General features: G+C 36.7%; 2 protein-coding genes and 1 long non-coding RNA gene across 4 annotated transcripts in view; 1 reads left to right on the top strand and 2 right to left on the bottom strand.

Moving 5' to 3' along the window:
• The window catches only part of LOC122332964, a 2,001-nt gene extending 3 nt beyond the window's left edge, over window positions 1-1,998 (top strand). The window contains exons 1-3 of the long non-coding RNA XR_006248563.1: window positions 1-136; window positions 820-1,018; window positions 1,867-1,998. The exon at window positions 1-136 is cut by the window's left edge and continues 3 nt beyond it. This is a non-coding gene — a long non-coding RNA (uncharacterized LOC122332964). The remainder of the gene's footprint in view (window positions 137-819; window positions 1,019-1,866) is intronic.
• Window positions 1-4,768, bottom strand: part of chrd (chordin) — a 16,620-nt gene extending 11,852 nt beyond the window's left edge. The window contains exons 1-7 of one of the 2 annotated variants that reach the window (XM_043230438.1): window positions 4,353-4,768; window positions 3,325-3,431; window positions 2,261-2,387; window positions 1,808-1,939; window positions 920-1,037; window positions 760-847; window positions 31-172 (exon numbers count right to left, since the gene is read on the bottom strand). In XM_043230438.1, coding sequence (XP_043086373.1) covers window positions 31-172; window positions 760-847; window positions 920-1,037; window positions 1,808-1,939; window positions 2,261-2,387; window positions 3,325-3,431; window positions 4,353-4,476 — 838 coding nt within the window. In that variant the 5' untranslated portion in view covers window positions 4,477-4,768. The remainder of the gene's footprint in view (window positions 1-30; window positions 173-759; window positions 848-919; window positions 1,038-1,807; window positions 1,940-2,260; window positions 2,388-3,324; window positions 3,432-4,352) is intronic. The other variant, XM_043230439.1, reaches the window with a different exon arrangement.
• An 8,576-nt stretch (window positions 4,769-13,344) lies between these two features.
• LOC122332963 (cardiomyopathy-associated protein 5-like) overlaps window positions 13,345-15,000 on the bottom strand; it is a 3,537-nt gene continuing 1,881 nt past the window's right edge. Inside the window, exons 3-4 of the mRNA XM_043230440.1 lie at window positions 14,918-15,000; window positions 13,345-14,253 (exon numbers count right to left, since the gene is read on the bottom strand). The exon at window positions 14,918-15,000 is cut by the window's right edge and continues 118 nt beyond it. Coding sequence (XP_043086375.1) covers window positions 13,751-14,253; window positions 14,918-15,000 — 586 coding nt within the window. The 3' untranslated portion in view covers window positions 13,345-13,750. The remainder of the gene's footprint in view (window positions 14,254-14,917) is intronic.

Raw genomic sequence — 15,000 nt, 5'->3', positions numbered from 1 at the left:
CGGGGAAGGAGAGTGAGGCCGGGCACGCACCTGCAAACAGCGCTCTGTGTTTGATGATCTTGCCCTGTATCTCCTCCTTCTTGTTGTCTGCCGTTGTCATGGAAACACGCAGCTGCTCCGCCTCCAGCTGACGCAGGTGAGACTTCGGCAGGTTCTTCCAAACTCCACAGATCTGAACAACATTTTCCATTTTCATTTATTTGTTTTTGTTTCTTAGTTGTTGTTTTTGTTTTTTTTACATCAGTAATTTTTATTGAATTATTTTATTTAACTTTTAGTGCATATGTTTATATGTATATGTCTACATATGCATCACGTTTTTGTATTTTATTTTATTCTTCCAAACACCGCAGATGTAAACATTAAACACATTTTAATATTTTCCATTTCCATTTTGGTAAAATGGTAGTTTTTGCTGTTCCTTAGCTGTCTTAATTTTGTATTAATATTTATTTATTTAGTATTTAGTATTTCTGTTATTGTGCTTAATTGTATTTTTTTTTATTTTATTATATTTAACTTTATATTATGTTTATTCATGCTTCACAGCTCTAAACATTAAACGCATTTTTATATTTTCCTTTTTAATTTTTAAATCAGGTTAAATAAGCATGTTTTATTTTATTCTTTATTAAGTTTAATTGCCTTTTTCTCAATTGTATTATTTATTTATTTTTTTTTTTTATCTAGGTTATATATATATTTATTTTGTCTGAACTAGAAACGTGTTTTCTGGGGTTAATTCCGATAATAACTCACCATGTCTGTGTCGGCCTGCGGGACTCTGAACTCAAACGCGGTGTTTCCGTCGGAGTCCAGGAACGTGATGAGGCTCGGCCGGTTTATCCTAAGAGACGAGCATAAAGTGAGCGCTGGAGGATCGTGACGGGCGTGGTACCTGCTCAGGTGAGCGTCTTACCTCTGGAAGGTGATGGAGAAGGTCAGACTCGTCCGGCTGAGAGTGAATCTGGCCCGAGCGACGCCGCTGGAGCTCGGCAGCCACGAGTCCGTCTCGCCGGTGAGAAGAGCCACAAAATCTGTTCACATCAATCAGGTTAATCATGTGACCCTCGCAACGCGTTCAGAACAAATGCATAGAAATTTGCAAACGATGCATAGTTTTTAGCAAGCCGTTGAAACCATGCTTTAACGTCCCCACAGTGCACATCGTTTATTTTTTTACAATTATTTTTTAAGAGATGTAACCATTTAAACAAACATTTTGTGCTCGGGTCATTTTTGACCCGTTTATATAAAGATAATACGATAAATTATCTGTGAAGTTATATAGTTGGTGTTAAATATATTTGAGCCGTTTCTTCATATCTCACACATTTTCGGGTCTGAATTTTGTCGATAAACTTAAACATGGGGGTCCTCTGATGAACCAGCAGCAATGAAGATTCATCACTTTGTTTGTTTTTTTTTACTGAAATTGAATATTTATGCAAGTAAAACAGATTGATTTTGTTTAAAAGTCACTCAGAGTCGCATTCGCATTTTTACTGTTTTGGAGCATATAAAAATTCAAAGGAATTTAATTAAATTCCATTCATTCCAATTGCGTTAACGCCCATAATTCTCAGATTATACGCTTGTTTAAATTTCATACAATGATACACTAATATCAAAGTTCTCACCAGTGTTCAGAAAAATATATAGAAATTTTTCCTCATAGTTTTTTTCAATGCGGTTCATGCATCATTTTTTTATCAATAAAAATGGTAAATGCAAATAATCAAATCTTTTCGCTTTCACTCATTGATTTCAGTTTGAAGTTATGAAGTTATGAGTGTGTTATAATCACCGGTGGCGCTGTCTCGGTTGCTGTTCTCCTCAGAGCTGATGTAGGATCTGTCGTTGTAGGACTTGTGCAGGTCGTCGTCCTTCTCCTGGAAGAACTCAAACAGAGACTCCGCCTCCTTTCTCCCGGAGTCGCCTGTAACCACGGGAACCGAGATGCATGATGTCAGAAAAATCACAGAACGCACAATAGAGCCAATGTTCTGCGCGCACCGGCATCCATAAACATGAGCGCAATTACGCCGGAGCAGCCCATCTCTCCGCACTCGCTGCCATTTATCACCGTGTTTGTCTGCGAGGGGCAGCGCCGGCCTAAACTTTCCGTCATTCCCTCACTTTTTCCCGTATGACGGTGTGACGGCATGCCGAAAAACGCTGGCCTGTGTTTCCATTTCTTCACCATTTGCAGAAACACACACACACACACACACACACACTCAGTTTGCATGTGTGTTACCTTTTGGGCATGTTTTGCAGCAGTGTCCTGGAAGCAAGACGGGATCGTCACAGGTCGGATCGGGACAGTCCTGTTTCATATTCCTGCAGCTCACCTTCCCGAACACCTTTCCTCGCCGGCTCCTCTGCTGCTCGGAGAGAGAGAGAGAGAGAGAGAGAGAAACCAGCTTTCAGATGAGCTTTCAGACTTCACACAAATAAAGATTCAGCTTCGGCTCGACAGAAGACAGCGGTCAGCACCGTTCAGCTTCATGTTGATTGGGTTTCGTTCAAGTACCGGTGTTGCATTGTCACATGGGAAAAAAAATAAATTACAGTGTTTCATTTGTATATATAAAAATAATAATATTTAAAAATTATACCAGTTTAATGTTACATCCTATATGGTACAATTCCTTTTTTTAATATATATATATATATATATATATAAGTTTGAAAATCACATTTAAAAAATATATTTAATTATAATTTATTTAATTGAATAATTAATTAATTTAATTATAATTTATTTAACTGAATTTTAATGTTGGCACAATTTTTTTATAAAAAAAAAAATATATATATATATATATATATATATATATATATATATATATATATATATATATATATATATATATATATTTTTTTTTTTTTTTTTTTTTTTTCTCCCATATAAAAATGTGAAAAAAACAGTATATCAAAATATTACATTTATGTAAAGTTTCAAAGTCATAAAATTGTAAATAATTAACCATTTCAATGTTGCATCCTATAGGGCACATTTATTTATATTTATATATATTTATATATATATATATATATAATATATATATATATATATATATATATATATATATATATATATATATACAAGAAATTTTCAAACGAAAAAAAATAGTATACAATTTAAAATTAAAGTTACATCTCATGTGAAATTGATTCGAATTCTTATTAAGAAAATATTTAAAGTGTTTCAAAAGATTTCAAATACCAGTAGGCCTGTATATTACTTTATTACAAAATATTGCTAGAATCTGTGAAGTGTATATATTCTGCAAATGTGGTGTGTGTTTGACGCCTCACCGGCTCGCAGTGACACATAACACAGTGCATCACGCCGAAAGGCTCTCCCAGATCTGGATGCCACGTGTCTTCCAGCGAATAAAAGCGACCGCCGAAGGAGCAACCTGCTTGAGACAATAAACAAGAGCGGCGTGAGGAGACCTCCGGGACGGGAACGCGTCCAAACCGAGCCAAACCTTCAAGAAACACCAGCTGAAACGAGCGGAGAATGCCATTTCCTCCCTCCTGAGCGAATGGGATCCGGCGCCGCTAACCAAAACATCTCCTCGGCTTTGTTTGGAAGAGAGAAGGAGAGATTCGAGCGAACCTGGCCCTTTATTGCGTCTGGGATGAGGTCTACGGCCTGCTTCTATGAAGACTATTTATCGTTAAGCCAAACACTTTCAAAGACACACTCGTAAGCTGTCGAGATCACGAGCGACGCGTTTGTGATGCCCTTGATCTGCTTCCTGGAAGCTTCATGGTCCGAAGCATTGGTTTTTCTAAAGAAGTCACGTTTAAAGCGCAGCCAGACCAACAAAAGGCACTCGTTAAATCAAACGACAAAGGTTCTGATTGGAACCCAAACGGTTTGTTAATATATGACACGGTTCTTTAAAATAAGTGCTTTAAGAAGCTGAAGAACCAAAGATGGGTCTCCAAAGAAATCATAACTTTTATGACCGCTATATTCTTCCAAATGCTATTTTGGTAACGTCTCAATTGAAGTTCTTTAAAACGCCAGATGCGTTGATGGTTTTTTTTTGGACCTTTTTGCTCTAAATGCAACCTTACTATGATCGCGCGCGCTTCGCGATGCTTCTAATTGCGATCCAAACGGTTTCCGCATTTGTCGCTTCACAGAGTCCAACGACACGCCACCAAAACAGGCATTCAATCGTTTAAACATCACATGCATCGGTGACCTTCTAAAGAACTTCTAGAGAACTTCGCGGTAGCTGCGATGCTGGTTTAAGAAAACGCCCCTGATAACGGGTCGGGTGCTGTCGCGTCTGAAATAGAGGTCGGCTTCTGGGAGCGAGTCTTACCGGACAAGCCTTTGGAGATCGTGGGTTCTCTCTCCGGTTGGATGGGTAACGCGGGCGTCTTGAGTCTCGAACCCACAGCCGAAGCGATGCAGCCCAGAACCCACAGAACCCGCAGCGCCTCCATCCCTCAACGGAGAAATAAAACAGCACCGTTCCCTCGGAGCAGCTCGTTCAAAGCGTGTCGTTCGGCGCACGGTGTCTCGTACAGAGTCGTGTCCCGCGAGGGTCCCGGTTTTATCCGGTGCTCGAGAGGAGGAGGAGGGCGGAGGGGCGGGTCTTCAGAGCCCAGAAAACTTCACCTGCGTTTAACACACGTCCTCCAGAACGCTTGTGAACGATCTCGGTCCCTTTACAGTCCTTTACACGCTCTTTTATTCTCCCGCCGTTCGTCCAATCAACGTTTAGTTCCTCTTTACGGAGTCAATAACGAGGATCAAATATTTAGTTGTAAGCTATTTTTTTTTTTATATTTAGCCGAGTGTTTATGTTGATTTAAATTAATTAATTTTTTGGTATATATATTATTTTATTTATACCCCCACCCCAAAAAAAAATATCATTAAAAAAAAAAAAAATATATATATATATATATATATATATATATATATATATATATATATATATATATATATATAAAAATGTAATCATTTAATTTGCCTTTTATATTAAGAGTACGGCGTTTGTAATACTGCTTTAATGTGATAATGTGATAATTGTGATATTTTTTTCTCTACAAATATTTAATTTGGCTTTTATAACAAGAGCGCGCTGTTTGTAATACTGCTTTAATGCTTGCATTTTTTCTCCCCTTTTTTTAAAAAAAAAAAAATCACAAGCATTCAGTTGGAAAAAACTATATATAATAAAAAAGTTGCATTGGATTATTTTGTGTATTTTTGTCATCATTATACACTCAGTGTTCTTAATTAGAGGTTAAATATGTTATGAATCATACAGGAACCCAAATGAGTTCAATAAACTAAAACTAAAGAGGTTTTTTAGTTCATGAAGCTCATTCTGAACGGCCGGTGATGTACCAGCATGCAGCCAAACCCAGAGAACGAACGTTTTTTAATGGATTTTATTGAGAGCCGAGTCTCCAGCCAGCGCCGAGTGCATCTCTAAGCTGGATGGTTGTTGTCTCCAGGCCTCTGGTTTGGGTCTCGCTGCTTCATGATTCTCATTTTAATGTGCTTCAACATCCATCAGCCCCCAGCTTGAATCAAAGGCTGAGCGGGGAGTCTTTATTTCTCAAGACTTCCTACACAAGTAACTCCCTGAATGCACCCTGAGAAGAACCGGGGCCTTTCTTTGAGAAGAACAATGAGGAACCCAAAGCAATTATATTTCCCTCAGCAAGTCTTCAGAGAAGCCCAAAAAGTTGGAGATAAAGGCTTTAATGGGCCCGAACACTCCTGAGGAGGCTGAGCTCGTCCACGTTTGCTGGTTGCATCTTTGATGTCCGAAGTTAAAAAAAAAACGAGCACAAGAAATAATGCGTTTACGACTTTCATCTCGACAGCGCCGCAAAAGATCAATGCTTGCATTCGTCAATTGTTCTCCTTTCATATCATCGTTGTTTTCGTGCAACTTCCTTTTCGAAACTTTCCCATGCGATAATCCCAAATGTCCCTCAAACGTTGTCGCTGCGCTACAAAGACGTTATTTCTACGTTCCCACAACGTCAAAACATTTCCCCCCCACAAGCTACGCGACACGATGGTTTTTAATCCGAGAACATTTTCCTAACGTTATAAAAACGTTGTTTGAATGTTCTCCAAGCGCGTTCTTTAGAATGTTTTGAAAACGTTTGCTTTCGGTTATTCGAACGTTAAGAAAACGTTGCATTTGAACGTTCTCTGAAACTTTTATAGTAATCTTTTAAGTAACGTGTAGGAGATTATTATTAACGTTTTATTAACGCTACCCGAAAAATGTTCGCTCATCACTTCGGTATATAAATCTCGGCGCTTCCCCTTTAAATGTAAAGACGGTCATAATAATAATAATTAATAATAATAATGTGTACTGTAAATGAGGCTGGTTTGTTGAAGACCTCCCTCTCTGTATGTGGTTATGGGGTCATTTCCCCTCCGCGGGATCTGAAAGGCTCTGAATGATGGCGAATGGGCTAATGGAATAATAAAATAACAAAATAATAAAGCAGGTCATATATCAGCGATCCGGAAACCTCGCGGTTCCCCGCGGCCTTCCCGCCATGCAGATGTTAAACGCGGCTATAGAAGACGCTCTACATGAGAAAGACGCGCAATAAACGCCAGCGGGGAACACGGGGAGGAAAGATTCGGCTTGTTCTCCTTTCACTCGTGAGATTAGAGATAAATAGAGCTACACGAACCCAGAGATGCGGGCGAGCGCGCCTTTGTCTTCGCGAGGCGCGCATTTTGATGCGCGCGCCTTGGATTTGCGTAAGAAGTCTCGGAGTGTCCGAAGCACTGCCTTTGAGTTACACCATTTATTTTTAGTAGTTAATAGGATGCGTTTTATTCATGCTATATTACACAATTAAAAATGTAAAAATGTGTTTTATTGAATTTATGTTTCGTTGTTTTTTTTAAATGGTCTTTCTAGTAATTAGTTGAATTTCTATACATCTATATTATAGATTTGCAATATATATATATATATATATATATATATATATATATATATATATATATATATATATATATATATATTGCATTTATATAGCTTAATGTATTTTATTTAGGCAATATTAAATTACTATAATTTGCTGAATTTAATTATGCACTTCATTTACACTATTTAATTGTATTAGATTTTTTTCTAATTATTATTTTCTCTTATTGTGTATTGTAATTTATAATTATTTTTAATTAGTTTAAATTATAATGCATTTTATTTAAGCTATATTCAGCGATTATATTTAATATATTTACAAAAATGACTTTTATGCAACTTTACTATAATATTAGACACTCATTCTTTATTTATTTTACTACTTATCATCATTTAACTTTTGCTGTTTCATGCTTGCAATTGAAGCGTTCACTGCTCTCATGATGAAGTTTCTCACGGGCGTGTGTGTGTGTGTGTGTGTGTGTGTGTGTTATAGTCTCATTATGCTCCGTTAACAGACATGTGAGACAGAACTAAACATCACAATATACACAGCAAATGGTCTGTGTGTGTATTAGCGTTTCCGAAGTGAGTTCACAGGTACACACGAGGTGCTCGAGCGTGTGTGTGCTCGGTGTGTGCTCGGTGTGTGTAAGGTGTGTGTAAGGTGTGTTGTTCTCATGCTGATGGTGCTTCACACCTGCGCATCCGCCGAGAATGGGAATCGATCATCAATCGATCATGAGCTCTTTGCATTTCATCATGAGGTGATAACAGAAGATGTTATGGACGCATTCACGAGGAGAAACCGACAGGAACCTCGTCTTATAATGAGAGGAGAGGTGTGTGTGTGTGTGTGTGTATTCCGATAGAAGAGTTTCTGTCTTTTCTTATGGACACTTTCAGATAATACCATTGCACAGACGACGACGTGTTTATGTATTACATCTAATTATTCTCACTTGATTCATTTCGATTTTTTGATTATAGAATATATATATATATATATATATATATATATATATATATATATATATATATATATATATATATATATAATATAATATAATATATATATATATATATATATATATATATATATATATATATATATATATATATATATATATATATATATATATATATATATTGGTAATACCTTTGTATGTTTTGAAGTGCCCTTTTTCAATATAAACCATTGCATTTCAACAAAATTTTAATTTTAATTACCCAGTTGACTGATTAAATCAAGAACTGCAAACATTTTAGTGTTAGTTAGTGTTAACAATTAGTGTATAGAAATATGAAGCTTAAATTGGAAAATTAGGCATTATTGTATGAATATGAACGGATCTACTCAATTATCCTAAACACTGGATAAAAACCAGAATCTTGTTTGATTTTGTTGAGTTTTTAGAGTTAAAGGTTTTTATAGAAGAGATTTTGGATTTCTTTTTTAATCACTCTATAAAATGTTGTCATGAAATGCTGTCAAAATGCTGACAGAAAAAAAATTCAAGCATGTTTTTTTAGGAATAAAATGTAAAATAATAAAAAACAAGTGAATGATATATAAACAAACCTTTCTATAAAAGCCATCAGAATATAGAGAGGAATAAATCTGTAAAATGTTTTGTGTTTAAATGCTGCTGAAGTGGGGAAAAAAAAAACATTTCATGAAAACGGCCTTTAATTGAAATCAATAGACACAAAAAGATAAAGTGCACAAAAAAATATGTAAATGATATATGAACAAACCCTTCAGTAAAAACATTAAGTATATAGAGAGTAATAAATCTCTAAAATCTGTTGTATGTAAGAGCTGCTGAAGTGGAGAAAAAACTTATTTTATAAAAACTGACTTTAATTGAAATCAATAGACACAAAAAGATAAAGTGCACAAAAAAAACACGTAAATGATATATGAACAAACCCTTCAGTAAAAATCATCAGAATATAGGGATGAATAAATCTCTAAAATTTGTTGTATGTAAGAGCTCCTGAAGTGGAGAAAAAACTTATTTTAAAAAAACTGACTTTAATCGAAATCAATAGACACAAATAAATAAAGTGCACAAATAAAACCATGTAAATGATATATAAACAAACCATTCTATAAAAGTCATCAGAATATAGAGGGGAATAAATCTGTAAAATTTGTTGTGTTTAAGAGCTGCTGAAGTGGAGAAAAAAAAACATTTCATGAAAACAGCCTTTAATTGAAATCAATAGACACAAAAAGATAAAGTGCACAAAAAAAAAAACACGTAAATGATATATAAACAAACCCTTCAGTAAAAACCTTAAGTATATAGAGAGTAATAAATCTCTAAGATTTGGTGTCTGTAAGAGCTCCTGAAGTGGAGAAAAAACTCAATTTATAAAAACTGACTTTAATCGAAATCAATAGACACAAATACATAAAGTACACAAATACAACCATTAAATGATATATAAACAAACCCTTCAGTAAAAATCATCAGAATATAGGGAGGAATAAATCTCTAAGATTTGTTGTATGTAAGAGCTCCTGAAGTGGAGAAAAAACTTATTTTAAAAAAACTGACTTTAATCGAAATCAATAGACACAAATACATAAAGTGCACAAAAAAAACGCGTAAAGGATATATGAACAAACCCTTCAGTAAAAACCTTAAGTATATAGAGAGTAATAAATCTCTAAGATTTGGTGTCTGTAAGAGCTGCTGAAGTGGAGAAAAAACTCATTTTGCGATAATTGCCTTTTGTATTATAATTGAAATCTATATACGTAAATGCAATAAAAAATGGCACACAAACAAACCCTTCTATAAAAGCCTCCAGAATATATAGAGGAATGAAACTCTAAGATTTTGGCGTGTGTAAGAGCTGCTGAAGTGGAGAAAAAAAGTATTTTATTTATAAAATCTATAGACACAGATATATAAAGTAAAAAAAAATAAAGCCATGTAAATGATGTATGAACAAACCCTGTCAGTAAAAACCTTTTTCTTTAACACTTAGTTGTTTATGTGAACTCACTATCGCTCTGTTTCATTGTTTGATTTGTGTGAATGTTGTTTTTGTAATATGTCTCTGTTTTGCAGAAGCATCTGTAAACCGGTGGATGACGGGAGTCGTGGTCCTGATGATGGGAAGTCACCTCTCTATCTGATGAATGTTTGAAAAACTGCCGGGAAACGGCAAACACACACTTCCTGTCACCGAACGCCCGGTGTTTATCGCATCCAGACATCGTTGTTACTGACTCACTCAACACGCATTCATTTATGAGTTCTGAGGCGAGCAGCAAAAGTAGAAATAAAAGGCAAAAGCAACAGAGCAGTCCCTCATTAGGCCCAAGTGAATCAGCGCCGGTTTGAGAGGAGCGGCAGCTCGCTGATATTCGTCTGGAGATGAATGCGTGGCGATGATGGAATAATAACGAGAAACAGATGAAGTTAACAGGTCACTAACAGACAGAGTCGCTCATTTAATATGCAAATACGGCTCCTTCACACGTGTTAGAGGGGACGGACTGGTTTAATATGCGACTCGCTCGGACCCCGGTGTGAAGTGAAGGCCTTGCGCTTTCCTTTCTCACCTCGGCTGAACCTGGAAAACATCGAATGCATCACGGAGGAAGCCAGGTTTGGCTTTTAGGACAAAATGTGATATGCAGTCAAGCCAATCATTATATCACAGGTTATTCGTTATATCTATATTCGTTTACAAAAAGGTACTAAAATATGACTAAAATAAACCGTACTCGTCTTGATAGAAAGATAGAAAGGTGTGTAATGAATTGTGTTGAAGAGCTGTCAGATGTTAAATTAAGAACACAGTTCAGATCAACTAATTACCAAGCAATGCTTCGCTTCGATCACCTTAGCGATGAAAGAAAAACACTGAAGCTCAGGTTAAAGTCATCTTTTTTTAAAATCCCATATTTTACTGTATGGAGAATTTTTGGGGGGTATAATACGTCATAGTTTACACAAACCTATATATATAATATATAAAATATATATATAATAAATCATGCTCATAATAATGTTAAGAGAAACGTTCTTAGATAACATCCCCGGTATGATGTTTTTGTGTTTGATGAATGTTGTCTTAATGTTGAGAGAAAACGTTCTTAGAATATTAGGGTGAACATTCAAGTAATGTTATATTTTAGGTCAAAAGATACAATCATCAGAACGCTTTGGTAACCTTTAGATAGCATTCAACAACAAGAAAACTATATTCACTGACATATATAAAAATATTAAAACTAAACATTTAAATAACGTTAGAAACACTTAGAATTTTAATCACAACAAGAGAACTAGACGTTAAAGTGTATAAAATAAACATTTAAATAATGTTAGGTTTTGGTTTCAAAGTTAGTAGAATGTTGTAGGAATAGTTTTTATAACTTTTAACAACTGGACATTTTAAACATTCGTAAATAAATATTCAAAAATGTATATTTTGATAACCACCACAGTATTTTAGAAATATTTCAAAGCAATGTTCCCGCAACGTTTTTATAACCTAATTTTGTTACCTGGAAAAGAATAAAAAATGTATTACAGCTTGCTTCTCAGACGTTCTCCCCCCGAGGAAAAACACATGAACTGAAATATTTAGGAAGAGAGTTACGGACTGGTTTGTGTGTCCTGTCGTTTATTTATCCCTGCAGACACTTAAATGAAGCGTAGCTGAGACCTCCACGAGAACGAGAACCTGTGAGCAATAAAATCAGCTCTTTCTCTCTCTGATCAGACGGAGAGTTTGTGTTCATGAGGTCTTTAACATTCCTCCCGACTTCATCAGAACACCAGTCAAATCTGACCAACACTGAGATAATATACAAGACATCTGTGTGTGTGTGTGTGTGTGTGTGTGTGTGTGTGTGTGTGTGTGTGTGTGTGTGTGTGTGTGTGTGTGTGTGTGTGTGTGTGTGTGAGTGTGTGTGTGTGTGTGTGTGTGTGTGTGTGTGTGTGTGTGTGTGTGTGTGTGTGTGTGTGTGTGTGTGTGTGTGTGTGTGTGTGTGTGTGTGTGTGTGTGTGTGTGTGTGTGTGTGTGTGTGTGTGTGTGTGTGTGTGTGTGTGTGTGTGTGTGTGTGTGTGTGTGTGTGTGTGTGTGTGTGTGTGTGTGTGTGTGTGTGTGTGTGTGTGTGTGTGTGTGTGTGTGTGTGTGTGTGTGTGTGTGTGTGTGTGTGTGTGTGTGTGTGTGTGTGTGTGTGTGTGTGTGTGTGTGTGTGTGTGTGTGTGTGTGTGTGTGTGTGTGTGTGTGTGTGTGTGTGTGTGTGTGTGTGTGTGTGTGTGTGTGTGTGTGTGTGTGTGTGTGTGTGTGTGTGTGTGTGTGTGTGTGTGTGTGTGTGTGTGTGTGTGTGTGTGTGTGTGTGTGTGTGTGTGTGTGTGTGTGTGTGTGTGTGTGTGTGTGTGTGTGTGTGTGTGTGTGTGTGTGTGTGTGTGTGTGTGTGTGTGTGTGTGTGTGTGTGTGTGTGTGTGTGTGTGTGTGTGTGTGTGTGTGTGTGTGTGTGTGTGTGTGTGTGTGTGTGTGTGTGTGTGTGTGTGTGTGTGTGTGTGTGTGTGTGTGTGAGTGTGTGTGTGTGTGTGTGTGTGTGTGTGTGTGTGTGTGTGTGTGTGTGTGTGAGTGTGTGTGTGTGTGTGTGTGTGTGTGTGTGTGTGTGTGTGAGTGTGTGTGTGTGTGTGTGTGTGTGTGTGTGTGTGTGTGTGTGTGTGTGTGTGTGTGTGTGTGTGTGTGTGTGTGTGTGTGTGTGTGTGTGTGTGTGTGTGTGTGTGTGTGTGTGTGTGAGTGTGTGTGTGTGTGTGAATGTGTGTGTGTGTGTGTGTGTGTGTGTCTGAGAATGTGAGAGGAAAGGATGAAATGAGGCACTACTCTGTCAGATTATTCAAGTGTTTGAAGGTCAAAACGGTCATTTGTTTTATCTAACTTTGTCTCTCGTGTTTTTTACGCATGTCCTCACGAGGATATAATAAAAACACCCACATGTCAATAGCACTGATCTTATAAAGTTAATCCCAATTGAATTTAAAACAGTAAAAATTGTTATGAAATAAAGTCAAAATACAATAAAACACTAAACACATCAGTTACTTTGCCAAGGCAACATTTATCGTTTTAATTTAGTTTAAGTATTAAAATATCTAAAAAAAAGTTAACTAAATCTTTAATATAAAAAATAGGCATAATTACAAAAAACAACAAAACAATAAAATTCCTACAACTAACTATAACTATGAATAAAAAAAGAGACAAAAGTATAACAATCCATCTAATTGAAATGATTGAAAGCTTGGCTCCTTTGATGAGAAATGTGTTTTTATGGAGATCTCAGGCTTATTATTGCAGTCATTGGTTTCTTAGCAAATAGAGAGACATGTGATAATAAATATGTTTTATTATTTACAGTATTTCAGGATTTGTTTTGAACATGTCCAGATTACTTCCTGTAAATGAACTGTGTGGCGTCTTTGGTTATTGTAAAGCCCCGCTCAATACATGTATATGAAATACAAAATAAATTTACCACGAGAAGACAATGAATGAGCTTGCTTTGGGGTCTTTTCTTCTAAATCGTACGCCCTACAGGCGGCGCTGTTTAAAGTTTGCCAAAGAATGCAAATATTTTTGCGAGCAAATGCAAACATCTTTGAGAGGATGCAAAGGTTTTGCGAGAGAATACAAATATCTTTAGGAGAAAATGCAAAGGTTTGATCAATACGCTAATACTTTTTCCCGCCACCATGTTCCTTCAGGGCTCTGTAGATCTCAGAGGGCGGCTTAAAGTAGAAAATGCACTATGTTTTGGATCGGAGCCGTTCTGTGCCGTTCTGGGTCTCAGGCAGCGAGCTGATGCTGGAGACCAGACCTGAGTCCGAGTCTGAGATAGCAGCTGAAATCTCCTCAAACTTCTGAATCACTGCCCTCACTGACCCAAACGCGACATCCCGCCTCCAGCGGCCGCCTCCCGCCCCTCCTGGGCCGCGATAGGCAGAGCTGTGGCTGAGGAAGACGTGATTGGGCGGCGGCAGGCCGGGGCGGAGCTTGAGCCTTCCTTGGCCCAGTTGAAAAGCAGGACGGAGGGGGGCGCTGAAGTGGGCGGGGATTGCAGCGAGAAACTCTTGAGTGACAGTGTTGTGGAAGGTGATCGAAGCCCCGCCCACATTTAGAAACACGCCCACTGTCTTCAGCTGGGGAGGGACAGAGGGGAGGAGCTCACGCTGTCCATCAAACACGGTGCGAAAGGCAGAGCCACGCCTCTCCAACCACCAGCCACGCCCATCACATGATGAAATCACTCCTGAGGAAGAGATTATTAGAAATTATTAATACACACTAAATTTTGAGTGACAAAAATCATAACGTTTATTAACTTGCACAATTGCAAAAAAATGTATTATTATTTTTAGATGTTCTTTTTAAATATTATTTTCTTTTCGCAATTATCATTATTAAACACTTTTTTTTTTTTTTTTTTTTACTTAAGTGTTTTAGTACCTCAACTTAAAAAAAAATAGAAATGTTGCCTTAGCAGCTATCTGAAATAAAATAGGTTTAGGTTTTATGTATTACTATAAACAAAATCAATTTTAGAAAAATAGTCCAAGAAATAAATGTAATGATTGAAATTGGTGTTATTGTAATCTCACAATATTATTATAGTTAGTTTTCATTTTTCATTAATTTTAATTAAAATTTTAGTCATTGTATATATATATACATTTTTGTAAAAAAAAATAAAACTAGTATGAATATTTTATATATTACAGTTATTTTATTTTATTTTTTTTAGTTTTAAGATTTATTTAGTTTAAGTAAACTATAATTGTGTATTTTTTATAAGGCACAACAACAAGGCACGACGCATCTTCATCCCACACTTTGAGAAACCTGCTCTTCTTTTCCTCACCCGAGAGCTCTTATTATGTAATATTCGTTTCGGCAGGAAGCCGCCGCTCTCTCACCGATCCTGTAGATGGCGCTGTTGCAGACGTCCACCTCCCAGTAATACTGTCCCCTGGAGACGCTCACGCTGCCGCTCACCTGA

This window comes from Puntigrus tetrazona, unplaced genomic scaffold (genome assembly GCF_018831695.1).
Source record: "Puntigrus tetrazona isolate hp1 unplaced genomic scaffold, ASM1883169v1 S000000151, whole genome shotgun sequence".
Taxonomy (NCBI): domain Eukaryota; kingdom Metazoa; phylum Chordata; class Actinopteri; order Cypriniformes; family Cyprinidae; genus Puntigrus; species Puntigrus tetrazona.
This window is presented reverse-complemented; position numbering and strand designations above follow the sequence as displayed.